Source organism: Chiloscyllium punctatum, chromosome 38, assembly GCF_047496795.1.
Source record: "Chiloscyllium punctatum isolate Juve2018m chromosome 38, sChiPun1.3, whole genome shotgun sequence".
Classification (NCBI taxonomy): Eukaryota; Metazoa; Chordata; class Chondrichthyes; order Orectolobiformes; family Hemiscylliidae; genus Chiloscyllium; species Chiloscyllium punctatum.
This window is the reverse complement of record NC_092776.1, coordinates 25806035-25825265: the sequence shown is the minus strand read 5'-3', so window position 1 is coordinate 25825265 and position 19231 is coordinate 25806035. Positions and strand designations below refer to the sequence as shown.

The window sequence follows — 19231 nt, the reverse complement described above, 5'->3', positions numbered from 1 at the left end:
CTGATCAACGTTGTGGTCAATCTCATCTGCACTCTCCAAGGTCTTGACATCCTTTCCTAGAGTTCGCTGAGCTGAAACTCATTACAATGACAATATTTGATAGATATTTAGCATTATTTCCTATTGTTACTGTCAAGACCAAGTGCAGATTGGGCTGTTATCCTGACTAAATGTTCTCATCTGTCCATAATTGTAACCTTGTGGTTCAATACCGTAGCACACCTCCCTTGTCCCTTTCTTCTATGACTTGAATACAATAAATGTTTCCAAGCAAGCTCAAAATAAACTGCTGGAACTCAATCTCTTATTTGTGCACGTTTTGTAGCTGTCTGTTTTGAACATTTAGCAATGTTGAACCTTAGCAAAGTAACAAGTTGAAACGAGTTATGTAATTCTCAGCTGAATGAATTCTTTCTTCATAGAGCACATACTTCACTAAAATCTTATGACTATTCCAGTGGCAGAAAGTTTCCTTTAAATGACAAAATTTTTGTTATTGAAGCAACTAAAGCTGTACCTACCATCAACAATTATTGAAAATACTACTTTATTCCAATTATGTGGCCTGACCTGTATTTGAACAAACAAATTGGCTACCCATAAAATAATAGAGTCCTTAGACTTATTACCCAGTTCCTCAGCTTGTTACCTCTATCCTTCAAAGAAGTACTATGTTCAAAGTTTCCAGAGTGCAGATTTCAGAATGATTAATGCAAACTTCTGCAATCCCTAAAATAGTGATTTTAATTGCTGCAATGCAATTTGAAAATACTTAATTATTTCAATAAAATTGTGGATTAAGTAAAATTGAAATAGCCATTTGAGAGTGGTGTAAAAAAAAAGTTGCATTTCAATTTCAATCTTTAATTTATCATATTATATAATTCATCAATATACAGTTATTAATGACTAGTGACATAAAATAATGTGATTAAAAAGATTTTTGATATAGCTAGTGGTAATATTCTAGAATGAGCTATCTAAATGGAAGACAGATTTACTGATTCCTTTTGTGTGCTGATCCAATTTCTTTTTGAAAGCAAAGTAAATTGTGGGGCTCTGGAGAAAGAACCTGGAAGTGGAGCGAGCTGAATCTAGGAGAGAACTGGCACAGACATTGAAGATTGAATAGCTTTCTGCTGTGCTGTAACTGTTCTATGATTGTGTTACCATGTACTAATGGCATAGATTACTTTCCGTCAAAACTAGGACACTAGCTGAGTCCTGAGGAGCATCTCAATACTCTAAGGAAGTTTTTGTACAATACTGTCTTTAAAACATTATATATACATACTGTTTTTATCATAAGATTTTGGCCTATGCAATACTTTTTAGTAATATAATTAAGAGACTAAGCTAAACAGTACTTCATTAAGAAATAAAAGATTTAGCCTCAATTTTATCTTGGCATATATCAGTTGAAGTAGGGGAGATGACATACGTGAATTTTAAAATGATTTTTTTCTCAATGGCGGGAGGAGGATAGGTACGCCCACAGTGCTGGTAGGAAAGCAATTCCAGGATTTTGACCCAGTGGCACTGAAAGAATAGTGATATGTTAGTCTAAATCAGAGTGCCATATTGTTTGGAGGCAGTTGATGATACTCCATTGCATTTGCTGTCCTCATTCTAGGTGGTAGAATCTTTAGTAAGTTGTTGCATTTCATCTTGTAGATGGTATGCACTGTGCATCAGTGGTGGACAGAGTGAATGTTGATGGTGTGCTTAAGGTGACAATCAAGTGGGCTACATTGACCTGGATGTGGTTGGGCTCCTTGACTCTGTAAGAGCTGCTATTTATCAAGTGAAGAGCAGCCCCTTACACTCCTGACTTTGATTTTTCATTGTTTTAATTTATTATAATCTTTGTTCTTTATTCTTTTGATTTGGAGCTGTGAACTGTGAGCTGAAAGCTAAACTTTGGATTATGTGCAACAGCTTATTTGTTCCCTTTGTTTCAAATGAGCAGTTACTTATTCATGGAATCAGGCCTGGTAGTTAATTACAGGCTGTTTCTTGTTTAAAAAATGTTGTATAAATGCTTAGACTTCGGGAGGCCTTATATTCAAACCAATGACAGATAGAATCATAAAGTTGTATAGCACAGAACAGCTAGATTGGTCATGCTCACCAAATATCCAAAATTAATATAGTCCAATTTGCCAGCATTTGGCCCATAGATCCCTTCCTATTCGTGTACTCATTCAGCTGCCTTTTAAGGGTTGTGATTGTACTAGCCTCCAACACTTCCTCTGGCAGCTTATTCCATACATGCATTACCCTATACGTAAAAAGGTTGCCCCTTAGGTCCCCTTTAAATCTTTGCCCTCTTACCTTAAACCTATGTCCTCTAATTTTGGACCTTCCTACCTTGGGAAAAAGACCTTGACTATTCACCCTATCCATGTTCCTCCTGATTCTGTAAATTACTATAAGGTCACCCCTCAGCCTCCACTCCAGAAAAAATAGATGCAGATTATTGAGCCTCTCCCTATAGCTCAAACCCTCCAAATCTGACAACATCCTTGTAAATCTTTTCTGCGCTCTTTCAAGTTTAACAAGATCTTCCCTATAGCAGGGAGGATAGAATTGAATGCAGTAATCCAAAAGCAGCCTAAACAATCCCAACTCCTAAATTCAATGACTGAGCAAAAATGATAAGAATATCAAAATGCCGCCTTCACTACCCTGTCTACCTATGACTGCACCTTAAAGGAGCTATGAACTTGCACTCCAAGGTTCGACAACACACCCAAGACCTTACTGTTAAGTGTATAAGTCCTGGGACTCTGCAAGATGGTGGCGATTCCGTAGGCAGAGCTATCCACAGCAGTTCTAACAGCCAAGGCATACTGGTGTTTATTTGCCATCCCTGGCCAACTTATGTGGTGGCATTATTAGTTTAAAATCTTACAGAACACATATTTGTTAATATTTGGGAGTGGGAAGGATGCCAAAGGGAAAAGGAGCGAGCAAACCGCAGCAGGGAGGACACTCCCCAGCAGCACCTACCACACCAGAGACTGTAGCAGCAGCAACCTCTCCTGAACCCCCCGGGGACCTGACAGACTCACAGGAATTGGCTGCGGCTATGGAGAGACTTACCTTGAAAGTTGGGGCTGCGATTGAGGAGATCCGTGTGAAGATTTGTGCCCAGGTCCAACCTATCGCATCCATGCTGCAGAAGCATGAGCAGGAGATCCAGGGCCTCGGGGAGCAGCTGGAGAAGGTGGAGGGTCGAACTAAGGCCTCGGAAGTTGCGATGGAGTCCTCATCCAGTCCATTCCAGGTGCTGGAGCAAGAGGTGCGGGCCTTGCGAGACCATATCGATGACCTCGCAAATCGAGGTTGTAGGATAAATCTTCGAATTGTTGGGCTCCCTGAAGTGAGGAAGGTGAGCAACCAGTCAGCTTCTTTGAAAGCTGGCGGCCGAAGTTTTTGGGCCTTCACATCGAGTCCAGCAGGCTGCAGATTGAAAGGGCTTATCGGGTTACAGTGCACAGGTCAGAGCTAGTGCTGCTCCCCCGCCTGTTCCTAGTGCACTTCCGCTCATATAAAGACAATCAAAAAGTGATAGCAGCTTCTAGATTACTGGGAAATGATTCGCAGGCACTGCTGTACAAGGGGTCAAAAATCATGTTTTTCCAGGATTTCCCTGCAGCTTTAATTTGAAAGAGGAAGTCCTTCGATGAAGTTAAAAAGAGGCTGAGGAATCTGAATATCCAGTACTCCATGAGATACCCAGCAGTGCTCCATTTCAGCCACGAGGACTCAGTTTATACACTTGACTCAGCGGATAAAGCTAAAAACTTTGTACACACTTTAAAATAGACGGATTGGCCTGAAGAATATGATTAATGTTTGTTCTCTCTTCCCCTTTTTTTATTTATTTCTTTCTCCCTAATAGTTTCCTTTTTTGGAAAGGGGGGAAAACCTTTCTTCGCAGGCCAAGCAGGTGGTTGTCTTATGCGAGGAGTTGGGGCTGGTGGATATTTGGAGATGTCTTCACCCTACCGGCAGGGACTTCACCTTGTTTTCAAACCCACATAAATGTCACGCAAGGATTGACCTCTTTCTGGCTCCCTTGGCACTTCTGGATTCGATTATGGATTGTAAAATTGGGAATATAGCTGTCTCTGATCATGCAGCGGTATAGTTGGAGGTTAAGCCCAAGAGTGAAGGGCTAGGTTTGTGGCACTGGCGTTTGGACTTTTTTTCTCCTTAAGGATTCCAAATTTGTGTAATACTTTTTGAAGGAGTTTCAGGGATTTTTGACTGTCAACTCAGGCATGGCTAGTAGTCTGTCTGTGCTATGGGAGACCTCGAGACCTTTGCTAGGGGATTAGCTTTTTCCTATTAGGCTAGCTGGAAACGACACGAGGAACAGCAGCATCTACTTGAGACGTGGTTGAAAGCCACCGAAACGGCACATTTTGCGCGGCCCTTTGCTGACTAAGCTAGAGCAGATCATGGCCCTCTGGTCTGCCTTGAATTCAATAATGACACAAAACGCAAAGAAAGAACTTGCTTTTGCTAGACAAAGGCTGTTCGAATATGGGGATAGGCCAGGGAAGTATTAAGCGTACCTAACTAAGAGAAAACGTGCTCCCTAATCCATTACTGCAATCAGAGAAGCGCCAGGGTCCTTACATACGATTCTAAAATGATTAATGAGGTTTTCAGAGCTTTTACTCTGAATTGTATCGGTCTGAAGGTTGCAAGGACAGGAGGGCTAAAATGGAGACCTTTTTTAAGAACCTGGACCTCCCAGGGGTAACCTTGGAACAGGCCTCTCTCCTTAATGCCCCGTTGACAGTTCAGGAAATACAGGAGGCAGCTAGGCAACTTCAGAGTGGGAAAGCACCTGGCCCTGATGGTCTCCTGGGTGGGTTTTATAAGGAGTTTATAGGGATTCTGTCAGGGCTGATGTTGGAGATGTATAATCACTCCTATATGCATGAATGCCTACGACCATCTTTGAGAGAAACTAATATTTCCTTAATTCTTAAGAAGGGGAAGGTTCCTGAGGATTGTGCATCATACAGGCCCATCTGTCTATTAAATTCAGATTTCAAGATTCTGTCCAAGATCCTGGCACTGACATTGGAAAAGGTGTTGCTCCATACTGTTAAAGAGGACCAGACAGGCTTTGTAAGGGGTTGTAGGTCCTCTAATAATATTAGAAGGTTGCTGAATATGGTCCAAGTTTGTCAGCAATGATCGATTCAGGGGTTGGTGATTTCCTTAGATGCAGAGAAAGCATTTGACCGGGTAGAATGGCCATATCGTTTTTACGTTTGAGAACAACTTGGGTTGGGTGGGGTCTTTCTAGGTGGGTGGATGTTTTATATCACTACCCTCTGGCCGCGGTCATCACCAACGGGGTGAAGTCTGGGAATTTTAGGATTGGTACGGATGGTCGGCAAGGCTGCCCCCTCTCACCATTGTTGTTTACGTTGGTGATAGAGCCACTGGCAGAGGCCATTCGTCAGAACGTCCACATAACTGCTCTGGAAGTGGGATCGAGGGCACACAAGATTACACAGTATGCGGATGATGTCCTTCTGTTTTTATCAAACCCGATGACCTCCGTACCCCATTTGATACAATGTATCAATTCATTTGGGACTATTTCAGGATATAAGATTAACTTTGCAAAATCGGAGACTGTGCCTTTGGGGAACCTTAAGGATGTGCGAGAAGTTGAAAGTGGCCCTAAGTTCCCTTTTAAGTGGTCACGGGCAGGGTTCCAATACCTAGGCATTTTTATTACCCCCAAGTTTGATCTGTTATTTCGGACTAACTTTGCTCACTTGCTAGACAATATTAGGGAGATCTCCAGAGATGGGAGGCTCTTCCAATTTCATGGCCGGGCCGAATATCTCTCATTAAGATGAATGTTCTTCCTTGTTTGCTTTATCCTTTGCATATGCTCCCTATAATGTTTCCCAGGTCAACACTGCGGAAGCTTATGGGGTGGTTTGGTTCCTTTGTCTGGCATCGTGGGCGGCTCCTCATCAAACTTAGTAAATTGCACTTGCCTCAAGGAAGGGGAGGAGTTGATTTCCCAGACATCAGCAGGTATCAATAGAGTTCCCTGCTGTCCTTTGTGATTTTGTAGGTAATGATCCGAACTCAATATGGCTGGATTTTGAGGCCGCCCAGGCAAAGTGCCCTCTTATTAACCTGTTGCTCATGGGTAAGATGAGGACAGTTATGGACGACTGCTGCAACCCCATTGGCATTAGTACAGTCAAGGCGTGGAGGGCGATGCGCAGAGTGAGGGTTGTTTATCCAAGACTTCGCCACTTACACCTATAGTTGGCATGCTAGGGTTCCAACCAGGGATGATGGACTCAGGGTTCAAACTATGAGCAGCGAGAGGAGTTTCTAGTTTGGGAGGCTTGTTTGAGAGGGAGGTGATGATGTCTTTTGAGCAACAGAGCAGCAAATACGGGTTGCCCAGCAGAGATCTTTTGCGTTTTTTCAGTTAGGGATTTCGTCCAGAAGAAGACTACGCTTCTTACTAAGCCCTATAAGTCTGACACAGAGAGGTTGTTGCTATGTTCCACAAGCACCCTTTCGGTTAGTGCCCTCTATTGCCTGCTGGGTGGCAGGGCCTGGCAGGATATTAACCGGTTATGTGAGGTCTGGGAGCAAGAGCTAAGAGTAGAGATCTCTTCTGAAACATGGGAGAATGCTTGAAAGATCTCAATCTGTAATAGGACATGGACTACGCAGTTAAAAGTTCTGAACAGGGCTCATCTGGCACCAGAATGACTGGCAAAGTTTTAAAAAGGAGCATCTTCAGTGTGCCCCAAATGTAAGATAAGTGTAGGTACTCTTACCCATTGCTTCTGGACATGCCACAGGCTCCGTGTTTATTGGAGCACTGTGGCGGGAGAGATCGGGAGGGTATTGAGGACTGAAGTCAAAGTAAACCCGATATCTCTCCTCTTCGGTCTACCGAATTTACCATCTTTGGATAGGCATGGGACTACTTAATATTCTTGCATACTGTGCACGGAAGAATATTCTGATGAATTGGGTGTCTGAGAACCTGCCGGGCTTGCTGGGATGGCAGAAATTAATTATGGACCATATTCCCTTGGATGCTTTTGCACACATGGTGCACCACACAACAGACCATTTTTATAAGACTGGCAGCCCTACTGGAGTTATTTGGATATAGATTTGTCAGTTATTTTAACTAGGGCATTTGTTTAACCAGGATTGTTAGGTTTGTCAAGCCCTGGGCCCTGGAGGGGGTCTCCTGAGTTAATATGGGTATATACACAGTTCTCCTGTTCCTTTGTTTGGGAGCTTTGTGCTGAGCATAGCGTTTGGTGTTTTTTTTGCTTTTTTTTGATCTATTAGTTATTTACTTATTTATTGATGTTGCTTTGCACAGTGTTAGGGTTTGTTTTGCATTATAGGGTAGGTTAGTAGTTCGTAGACAGTAGTTGTATTATTTTTTTTTCTTTTTATTATACTGATATTTGTTATTGATTGTATTTTTCAATAATGTTATATATTTGTAAAGTTTAAAAAAAATTGCTAATAAATATATTTACAAAAAAAGGTAAGTCCTGCCCTGATTTGCCTTTCCAAAATGTAACACCTCACATTTATCTAAATTAAACTTCATCTACCACTCCTCAGTCTATAAGTCCATCTGATCAAGGTCCCATTGTACTCTGAGATAACATTCACTGTCCACTTCACCACCAGTTTTGCAAACTTATTAACCATTCCTTCTATATTCGCATCAAAATCACTTCTATAAATGACAAAAAACAGTGAACCCAGCACCGATTCTTGTGGCACACTACTGGTCCCAGGCCCCCAGTCTGAAAAACAACCCTCCACCACCACCCTCTGTCTCCTAACTTCAAGGCAATTTTGCATCCAAGTGGCTAGCTCCAACTGGATTCGGTGTGGTCAAACCTTGCTAACCCAGACTACCATGCAGAACCTTGTTGAACGTCTTACTGGAGTCCATAAAAATAATGTCCACCACTCTGCCTTCATTAATTATCTTTGTTACTTCTTCAAAAAACTCAATCGAGTTAGTGACGTAATTTCCCATGCACAAAGTCATGTTAACTATCCCTAATCAGTCCTTGCATTTCCAAATATATAAATGTTGTCCCTCAAAATCCCCTCTAACAACTTATCCATTACTGATGTTACAAATGGGGTAAACCCTCCTGCTCAATTTAACCCAGCAACACAGGAAATATTTATCCTGTGCAGTGATCTGTGAAAATTCGAGAGGCCAAGAACTACTTAAAGTAAAAATTAACAACTTTAGTTCTTAAAGTATAACAGAGAATAATTAATTAACAACTATTTACAACTCCTTCCTCTAATCTATCTTTTTTCTTCCCCTTCCACGATACTAGTCCGATTTTAAAAAAAAAACGATTAAGATTTACAAAACAAAACCTATCTCAAAACCAGGCAGCTTTCGGTTCTTCTCTGTAAGCCTGTCTTCTTTTCTTCTTCTTGGGGATTCTGCTTCGCAGGTTACTGATTGAGAAAGGTATCTTTTTAAAAGAGCTATTTTTCAGGCAGTCTTTTCATGCGAGTAGATTGGCAGTTCTCCTCTCAGTAACTGTTTAATTTTCCTCTGTCTTACACCCCTAAAGCATCAGATTGTGTTATTCACTTTTAAGATTGTCAATATACTCGGTTCAAATTTGATTGGAATTTGGTATTTTTGGGGTATGATTTAAACTGGCCAAATTCAAATTTGTTTTTGCCTCTACGCAACTCAACCAGTGCTATCTGTTCTGAACAAAACATTGTAAAGTCTCCAGCACTCACTTAAAAGTACAGTACACTTCTACACCTTCATAACACTGATGTTAGGCTCACTGGTCTATGGTTCCCTGGCTTTCCTTACTACCTTTCTTAAACAGTGGCACCACGTTAGCCAATGTCCATTCACCGGCACCTCAACCGTGACTATCGATGATCTCCGCAAGGAGCCCAACAATCACTTCCCTAGGTTCCTACAAAGTTCTAGGATATACTTGATCAGATCCCAGTGATTTATTCATCTTTTGTGTTTTAAGATGTCTAGTATCACCTCCTCTGTGGTATATACACTTTTCAAGATATGACTTTTTAATTCTCCCAAGTTCTGTAGCTTTTGTATCTTTCTCACAACAAATACTGATGTGAAATACTCATTTAGTATCTCCATGATCTCTGCAGTTCCACATATAGACAGCCTTGCTGATCTTTTAAGGGGCCTTGATCTCTCCCTGGTTTCTCTCTTTTTCTTTTTAATGTATTTATGGAATCCCTTTGCATTCTCCCATTTGCCAAAGCTTTCTCATGTTCCCTTTTTGCCTTCCTGATTTCCCTCATGAGTATACTCCTGCTACTGTTTTTCTAGAGATTCACTTGATCCCAGCTGTCAATATCTGCCCATATATCACCTCCTCCTTTTTCTTGACCAGAGCCTTGCCGTCATACTAACAGAAACGTACTGCCTCTGGACTCTCATTATCTCATTTTTGAAGGCCTCCCACATTCCATCCATCCCGTTATCTTCCACTCAACTCTCCCAATCAACGTTTGAAAGTTCTTGCCTGATACCATCAAAATTGGCCTTATTCTATTTTAGAACTCTAACTTTTAGATCAAGTCTATCCTTTCCATCACTATTTTGAAACTGATAGAATTATGATCACTGGCCCCATAGTGCTCCCCCACTGACACCTCAGTCACTTGCCCGCTCTCATTTCCTAAGAGGAGGTCAAGTTTTGCTCCTTCTCTAGTAGATACATCCACATACTGAATAAGAAAGTTTTCTTGTCCAAATTTAAGAAATTCCTCTCCATCCAAGTCCTTAACACTATAATCCCAGTCTATGTTTAGAAAGTTAAAATCCTCTATCATTACAATCCTATCATTCTTACAGATACAGGTAGTTCTTCGAAAACATGATGGTTGCGTTCTTGTGCAATCCGGCATTATTGAAAAATCACGCTTTGGAAATGGCACTTCAAGTGTTGGTGATGTAATCGCATTACAGCCAACGCACGTTTTAAAAGTTCGCGCTTTAGAAACAGTGTCCGCAATTTGGCAATCGCATGACATCTAATTCACGTTAATGAAACGCACGTTATGGCAGAATGACCTGAATCTGAGATCTCATTACAAATTTGCTTCTCAATTTTTCTGCTGACTGTTGCATTGCCTATAGTACAAGTCCAGTAAGGTGATCATCCTTTTCTTATTTCTCAGTTCTAGCCAAATAATTTCATGGGAATATCTTCCTCAAATATAGCCGTAACATTATCCCTAACCAAAAATGCCACTCCCCCTTCTCTTTTGCCTCCCTTGTATCCTTCCTATGGTATCTCTCTATTCTGAACATTAACTAGCAGTCTTGCTCTTCACTGAGCCACATCTCTGTAATAGCTATGATATCCCCACACCCATGTTCCCAACTATGCCCTGAGTTTATCTGCCTTACCAGTTTAATTCATCAGTTTTACCTTGCTGTTGCCTATCTTGACTATTTCTTCTTCTCTATATCAGCGTTAGACTTATCTCTTTTCTCACTGTTTGTTTGGCACTCCCCCAGTTTAAAGCCTCCTGAGTAGTCCTAGCAAATCTCCTCACTTATTGGCCCTCTACCAATTCCGGTGCAACCCTTCTTATACAGGGCACTTCTATCCCAGAAGCGAATCCAAACATCCAAAAGTATGAATTCCTGTGGCTCCTCAGCCGCACACTCATCTGCTGTATCCTCCTTTTCCTACTCTGTCTCACACGTGGCAACATGGGTAAAGTAGATATCTCTATCCTTAAGGACCTACTTTTTAACCGCCTGCCTAATTTCCTATCTTCTCTCTTCAGAACCTTGTCTCTTTCTCTTTCTGTGCCATTGGTACTAACATGTGCAACAATCTCCTGCTGGTCACTCTCCCCTTTGACAATATTCTGTGCCTTCTCCGAGACATCCTTAACCCTGGCACCAAGGAGGCAACACTTCAATCAGATGTCATGCTGTCATCCACAGAAACATCTATCTGTGCCCCTAACTAGAGAGTCCTCTATCATCATTGATTGCTTGGAACCTGATGTACTCTTCATTACAGTAGAGCCAGTCTTAGGACCAGTAACCTGGCTGTCAGTGCTACATTCCCTTGAGAATCTGTCATCCCTTACATTTTCCAAAATGGCCTACTTTGTTTGAGATGGGGATAGCTACAGGAAACTCCTGCACTACCTGTCTACCTCTCCTACGTTTCCTGGAGGTAACCTATCTGCCTGATTGTATCTGCAGTTTTTCTACCTTCCTGAAACTTCCATCCGTTACACTCCCAGTTCCTTTATTGTCTCTAACTGCTGCTCCAAACAATCTATACAGTCTGATAGGTTTCGCAAGCAAACTCAATTCCTGAACTGGTTTTTGAACCATGTTTAAGTCTGAAGGATTGTGCTTGCGAAAGCTATAGAACAAATGTTTGATTACTCCTGGGTTATCCTCTCATGATTGACTTATTGAAAGTTCAGAGAATAGAATCTCAGTTCTTAGAATTAAATAAATATTCCTTGGAATCCATTGGAAGATGTTGACATGCATCGGTGTTGTCAGAAACCATGCAAGATATAATCCCATATGCTGGTGATGTTATTGGACCATGGAGTCCACTAAAGTGGATACGTCTCATTTATTTTATCCTTTTAATTCATTCTTTAATTGTGCTGTTTGTCTGTCTTTGTGAGAGAGTGGCTAGAATCATGGAAGATTGGGTTTTAATTGTAGATTTTAATCAGAATACCTTATGATTTAACACTGCTAAAGCCACTATATTATTAATTTATTTAATCTTTGTGCGAGAAAACTGGTGTCTGACATTCACAATGTCTAATTATGAATCATTGGAGTCAGTTTTAAGGGTTATTCAACATTTTAATTTTACTGTGTTACAAGCGTCAACATAGGGAGGCTGATTTGATGTAGCTCTGTGTGCTAATATTTGGCAGATGTTGGTTAGACTTTAAAGAGTCAGAAAGTGTGTTACTTGCTTTACAATTCCCAGCCCCTGGCTTGTTTTAGTATCCACACAATTTGTGGTGAATGTAGGTAAATTTCATATAAATGGTCACCCCCAGGATGTTGTTATTGTGAGATAGAGCAATAGTAATGCAATTGAATGCCAATATGCAATGGTTAGGTTCTCTTTTGCTGGGTATGGTCATTTGTTGGATTCTCGTATGGCACAAATGCTACCTACCCAAGCCTGGATATTGTCTGGGTCTTGCTGCGTATGAACAGAAACTGCTTCAGTATTTGAGAGGAGAATGATACTGAACATTGCAATCATCAGCAAATATCCTCAGTTCAGATGTGTGATGAAACAGCTGAAGGTGGTTAAAACCAAAAATGTAGGAGCAGAAGTAGGCAATCTTTCCCATTTAAGCCTGCTTTGCCAGTCAATAAGATCATGACTGAACTGATTCTCAACTCTACATTCCTGCCTTATCCCCATAACCCTCAATGGCCTTACTGATTTAAAAACCTGTTCATTTCAGCCTTGAATATTACTTCATTTCAACAGCCCTCTGGGGTAAAGAATTCCATATATTCACATACATTTTCAGAGAAAAGGTTCCCCCTCATCTATATCTTAAAAGACAAAACCTTATTTTGAGATTGTGCTTTCTGGTCTTAGGCACTCTCACTAGGGGAAACCACTTCTCCACATCTTTCTTGTCAAACGTTGAAAGAATCGTCTGTGTTTTGATAAAGATTCCTCTCATTTTTCTAAACTCCAATGGCTACAAGCCCATCCTATTCATCTCTGCATATCAGAAAATCCCTCTGTACCTGGGATCAGCTTAGTGAATCTTCACTGGATTGACTTCAATGCCAATGTATCTTTCCTTAGATAAGTGGACCAAAACTAATCACCGTATTCTAGTATGGTCTGGCTAGTGCCTTGAACAGCTTTTGCTAGACCCCCCTATTTTTATATTCTAGTCCCTTGTGAAATTAAAAACCAAAAGTCCATTTACCTTCCCTATTGCCCACTGAACTCTGATGCTAGCTTTGGCTAACTTAAGATGCTTATGGTTGGGCAGAGGACACTACTGTGAGGATCTCCTGTGATAATACCCTGGATTCGATAATTGACCTCCAACAACCATAAATATCTTTGTTTGTGCCAGATGAACTCAAACCACTTGTGAACGTTCCTCCTGATTCTCAATTACTACAGTTTTGCTGGGTCTCCTTGATGCTACACTCAATCAAGTGCTGCCTTGAAGACCATCACTTTGATTAAGAATAGACTGAGAACTTTATTTGGCTGGATTGCTTTGTTGTACATTTTGGACAGGACAAATCTGGGAAGTTTTCCACATTGCTAGACTGATGCTTGTGTTGCAGCTGTATTGGAACAGCTCATTTAGTGGAACAGCTAATTCCAAACAATTACATGAATTTTCTCATCCTTGACAACGTTTGACCGTTGTTTTTCCTTGATATTGTGTGGAGTCAATTGAATTGGCTGAAGATGTGCATCTATGCTGAGAATCATCTACTTGGCACCTCTGGTTATAGATGGATATAAAATACTTCAACCTGTATTATGCATTAGGTTTCCCCCATCACTACAGTTGGAGATATTTGCGGGGCTGCCACCTCCTGTTAGTTGTTTAATCATCCTCCACCATTTGCTGCTGATTATGGTCAGCCTGCAGAATTTAGGTCTGTTCTGTTGCTTATGGGATGGCTTGAATCTATATATGTTGTGCTATTTCAGCTGTATCTCATGGATGTTCACAAGTTGTACTCTGTTGTAGCTTCAGCAGTTTTACACCTCTCTTTTATGAATATTTGATGCTGATCCTGGGCAGGTCTTTTCCCCAGGGTGGGAAGTCCAAAACTAGAGAGCATCAGTTCAAGGTGAGCGGGAAAATATTTAAAAGACCTAAGAGGCAACGTTTTCATGCTGTTGTATGTATGGAATGAGCTGCCAGAGGAAGTGGTGGAGGCTGGTACCATTCCAACATTTAAAAGACATCCGGATGAGAATGTGGATAGGAATATGAATAGGAAGGCTTTAGAGGGATATGGGTCAGATGCAGGCAAATACTACTGGATTAATTTAGGATATCTGGTTGGACTGGAGGGCTTGTTTCCATGCTGTGCAGCTCTGACTCTTTTTCCTTCTGCATTCTTCATTGAACTAAGGTTAATCACAGCTTGATGGTAATGGTAGATTGGTGTTATGCCAAGCATAGATAGTAATCTACGAAGGTTTCTTTGCCCATATTTGACCTGATATTGAGGGAATTCAGTGACTCTCAATGGCGTTATCATCACTGACTCCCCTACTGTCAACATCCAAGGAGTTATCATTGATCAGAAACTCAACTGGACTCACCACATACACACAGTGGCTACAAGAGCCAGGTCAGAGGCTAGGAATACTGCAGCGAATAACTCCCCTCCTGACTCCTGGAAGCCTGTCTACCATCTACAAGGCACAAATCAGGAGTGTGATGGAGTACTCCTCACTTGTCTAGATGAGTGCAGCCCCGACAACACTGAAGAAACTTGACACCGTCCAGGACAAAGCACCCCGCTTAATTGGCACTGCATTGACAAGAATCCAAACCCTCCACCACTGACTCTGAGTAGCAGTAATGTGTACTGTCTACAAAACGCACTGCAGAAACTCACCAAAGATCCTCAGACAGTATCTTTCAAACCACAAACGCTTCCATCTAGAAGGGGAAGGGTAGTAGATATATAGGAACACCACCACCTTCAAGTTCCCCTCCAAGCCACTTACCATCCTGACTTGGAAATATATTACCATTCCTTCACTGTTGCTGGTCAAAATCCTGGAATTCCCTCCCTAATGGCATTGTGGGTCAACCCACAGAAGGTGGACTGCAGTGGTTCAAGAAGACAGCTCATCACCACCTTCTCAACTATGGATGGGCAATAAATGCTCGCCAGCCAATGATATCCACATCCTGCAAAATGAATACATTTTTTAAAAATCACAGAATCCGGAGTCAATGTTAATGACTCACAGGGCATCTCCCTTCCCAATTGCATACCGCGATGCTGCCTCTTCTGGTAAATCTGTTCTGCCAGTGGGCTGTGACATACTCAGTGTTATTGATGTCTGGGACCTAATCATACACATGGGCCCATTCCTTACTGATAATGTGAGCCTGTTGCTTGACTATTCTGTGGGGCAGCTCTCCCAATTTTAGCCTATGTAGGGTCAACCAAGCTGGGTGATCATAGGCATTGACTTAAGTAGCAGAAACGCTTCTGTTTCATTCTTTTTGAGACTTCCTAATGGTTTGGTACAACTTGACTGGTTTGCTATGCCATTACACAAAAGGTATTTAAGATGCAACCGTGCTGCTGAAAGTCTGGAGATATGTGTCAGCATTACCACGTAAACACCACAAATAACCTTCCCTAAATTACAGTATTGATAATCACCAGTGGTTTCACAATTCATACAACTAGCTTTTAATTTTTGCCAGTTAGTTGAATTTTTGTTGCACCATCTGCGTGGTGGGATTTGTACCACCTTCCCAAAGCATTTTGTTTTTACCTTGTGGTGACATTACCACCATCCACCTTGGATTCCCTGAACTTATTTTCCATTTGTCATCAAGTTGCACTTGGGCAACTGATGTGCACTAACTTTTACTATGACGACTTGAAGTTTATTTGCAGGAAATCTGGACTCACCCACTTATTTTTACTAGCTCAGTTGTGGTTCGTTTATCATCTAAGTTCAGTATATTTGGTGTCCAAGCATGTAACGATGAATCAATTTGTGCCTCTGATTTATACCTTTTATCGTGAACTTCACTTTTTGCTTTTGATTGATTCAGTGTTTGATCTCAAAAAATATTAAGCCTTATGTTTCCCTTTCTGCAGGCACTCCAGGTCTTTTTCAAACACCTTATCAGTATATACTTTACTGAAGCTGGCCAGTCCTTTATCCCTGGGAACTTGGCAGCTAAGAAATGTACTCTTCAATTATTTATTCCTTTTGGCATTGACGTTTGTTTCCAACTTTATTTCCACATTAGACCTCAACGTTTTCGCATTGGTATAATTGCTCTGCCAAGTGAACAGAAACTTTCTGCTATTCTTATTGTAAACTTTTGCTATTCTTGTCTCTTGTAAAAGTGATGTGCAAATTAAGCAAGGGTGATGTGAGAAAAAAAAACTTTTCATACAGTGAATAGTTAGGGTTTGGAATGTAGAACATGTACTGTAGTTAGACTTTTTTAGACTATCATTGTCCTAATCTCCTCCAGACACTTTCTTTACATGACTTTAAACCTTGTAGTTTCCCCTGCCGCCAGACCTACACAACTTGCTTCTATCTCCTTTCCTAGATTCTCAGACAGAACTGTCTTAGTGCACCCATTGATTCAGACTGCTGTTAGCCCACTGATCTAATTTTATCTTTTCTAATCTTCGCTTTGTTGTTTTTCTCCCCTTGTTCACTCTTTTCCCATTTTTACTTGCTAGTTTTCCAATGCGGTCAGCACTTGAGTAACTTCCGGTTTCCTGAACCAGAATGTCTGCTTTGCAAAGGCAACTGATCTTTCTACCCTGTCCATTTCTCCACTGGCGTACTCCAGTGACTCCCATCTACCAGTAATCTTCCCTGTGTGGCAGAACTTGTTCTTAAATTGAACAATCTTCTCTTTAACTCCAATTTACTTCCTCTAAATAAAAGGCATTGCTGTGAGAAACAATTTGGGTCCTAGCTTCATTTGCCTTTCTTTTTGTAAGGTATATGGGATGTTTTTGCTCCAGTCAGATCCCTGCGCACATGTCTTTTGTCTTTATAAGTTCAGGACTGTTTCCTTCTCTTTGGAAAATGTAAATAAAGTTGTTCTCAATTTCTGTTCTATCCTTCCATAGGTCTTGCCTTCACATGGCCCAGCTCTAAATTTTTCCACCTTTCCTTTATTTTGCCATCTTCAAATTGTCCAAAATTTTCTATATACCCACCAATCCCATTGGCAGTTCACTGGACCTGAAACGTTAACTCTGCTTTCTCTCCACAGATGCTGCCTGACTTGCTGAGTTTTTTCAGTAATTAGATTTTGGTTCTGATATCTGCAGTTCTTTGATTTTTATTTTATTTTGTTATTATCTGTTCCTCAACTGATGATCCCCCTTTGATATATTGTTGTTTGTGTCTGCCTCGTTCCATGTATTTCTGTTCCTGCCTCTTCTCACCCAGAACTACAATAGGCTATCTTTTGTGCCACTTGCTCCCCATCAGCCTCCACATTGAACTGATGATATTTTTGTTAATTCTGATCTCTGCAATGATACCACTACTAAAGTCTACCTTTCCTCCTCTGCCCTTTCACCAATAAGAAGGAACTGTGCTTTGTAATAACTCATTCACTTGCTTCAAACACCAATAAAAACCCTCACCTCTTCTTTGTAAGTGCAAAAGGTACGGTATTTACCCTTTTTTACTTCCTCCTTTCTCACCGTGTATAGTTGCAAACGTTCCTTCCAGGTGAAACAGCAATTTTGCTTGTACTTTCTTCACTTGTGATGTGGTCTCCTCTACACTGAGGATATCAAACATATACGGAAGAACCTCGATTATCTGGTATTTGATTAATTGCATTTTGGATTATCTGAAGTAGATCACAAGGTTGTGATGTGTGACTAACTATGTTATCTGACGTTGATTATCCGGCATTCGATTAATCTTTTTGATAATCGAGGTTCCTCTGTATTGTATAAGTACTTTACAAAACACCTTTTTTCAGTATGATGATTCTGACTCTAAGTAAGATTCTGTCTTTTGAGTTGCTTGTCATTTGAATTTTCCATCCAAACCATGCTGTAACCGTTATGTCTTGGTCTTTTGAAGTGTTCTAATTAAACTCATTGGAGGCTTGAGGAGCAACATGCACTTTTTTGATGAGGTATTTTGTAGCTTTCTGGACTCAATATTGAATTCACTAATTTCCGGTCTGTGTGTAGACTAGGTTATTTCAAATGCAGAACCCAGCACCAGCTAGAAGACATGGCTAGATATATCAGCTCAAATTAATTTGTTACGTATGATATTTGTTTAATATTTCTAAAACTTACATTTTGATTGCAATTGTGAAATATTTTCTACATTGCTATTTGGAAATGCACCTTTGCTAATAAAGATGACATTGTCAAAATAGTTTTGCCAGGTCATGACTGAACTCTGCCATTTGTATCACTTAATTCCAATATAGGCTGTGTTATGAACCTAAATTAACTTCATGATATATTTTGATTGTGCTATGTATGATGCATTGTAGGATATGTCACAAATCTCACATGTGGGTCTGCTGCTTTACTGGCTTGAGGTTTAGCAAATAATTATGCAATAAAGTTTCAGATTATACTCTTAGTAATGCATCCTTGATATCTTCACATTGTTTTTAAAGTAAATAGCCATTTAATTTGAGCCTCTGGAAATTGTTTTTACTATCACTTGTGAGTTGTGCTGTTTTCAGCGATGACAGGAGCTTGTACTTATACCTTTAAAAGATGAAATGGTATTCTGCAGTCCCATTTGTTAAACTCCATATATCAAATTTCACTGTTGAATTAGGTGACATTTTTCAATAATTATTGTCTAAATATCTTAATCATTTGGCAAATTAATGTGATATGGAATGTTTGTTTATTTCTTTATTCTCTAGATGACAAAAAAAGTATGGTTGCAAATGTGGAAAAGCAGATGGAAGAAGCTCGGGAACTGGTAAGAAACTGCATTTGATATTTTGAACTGCGGTTTGTTTTATTTATTTGAATTCAGTGTGAAGAATTGCTATTTGAATCCAGCCTCCTGCTTGTCTACATTTGAATCCAGAGAGTGAAAGATGAAAAATAATTTCAGGAAAGTACAACTATTAAAATTATAAATAACTAAAGTTAGAAAATTTAAATTTCCATATAATTTGTTTAAATGTTAATGCAAGTGTAAATGTTCTGTTCCAGATGAATGTTGGTGAGATAAATTTTATTGGGCTATCTTTGGTGCTAAAAATTAGCATCATACAGTTTATTGATATGTTTCGTTCCCTTGTGCACTGTCCCATCAACTTATCTTTGAAATAGCTCTTTATTTGTCAGGAAATTTAGGCTGTTCAGTAGGTAAAAAGACCTGTTTCTACAGCCTTATTCTTTTAATCG

At 40.4% G+C, this 19231-nt stretch overlaps 1 protein-coding gene across 6 annotated transcripts in view; it reads left to right on the top strand.

The window, feature by feature from the left end:
• Positions 1-19231, top strand: part of vti1a (vesicle transport through interaction with t-SNAREs 1A) — a 331706-nt gene that overhangs the window by 5010 nt on the left and 307465 nt on the right. For all 6 annotated transcript variants that reach the window (XM_072557431.1, XM_072557434.1, XM_072557433.1 and 3 more), the window contains one exon: positions 18739-18797. In XM_072557431.1, the coding sequence (XP_072413532.1) occupies positions 18739-18797 (59 nt within the window). The remainder of the gene's footprint in view (positions 1-18738; positions 18798-19231) is intronic.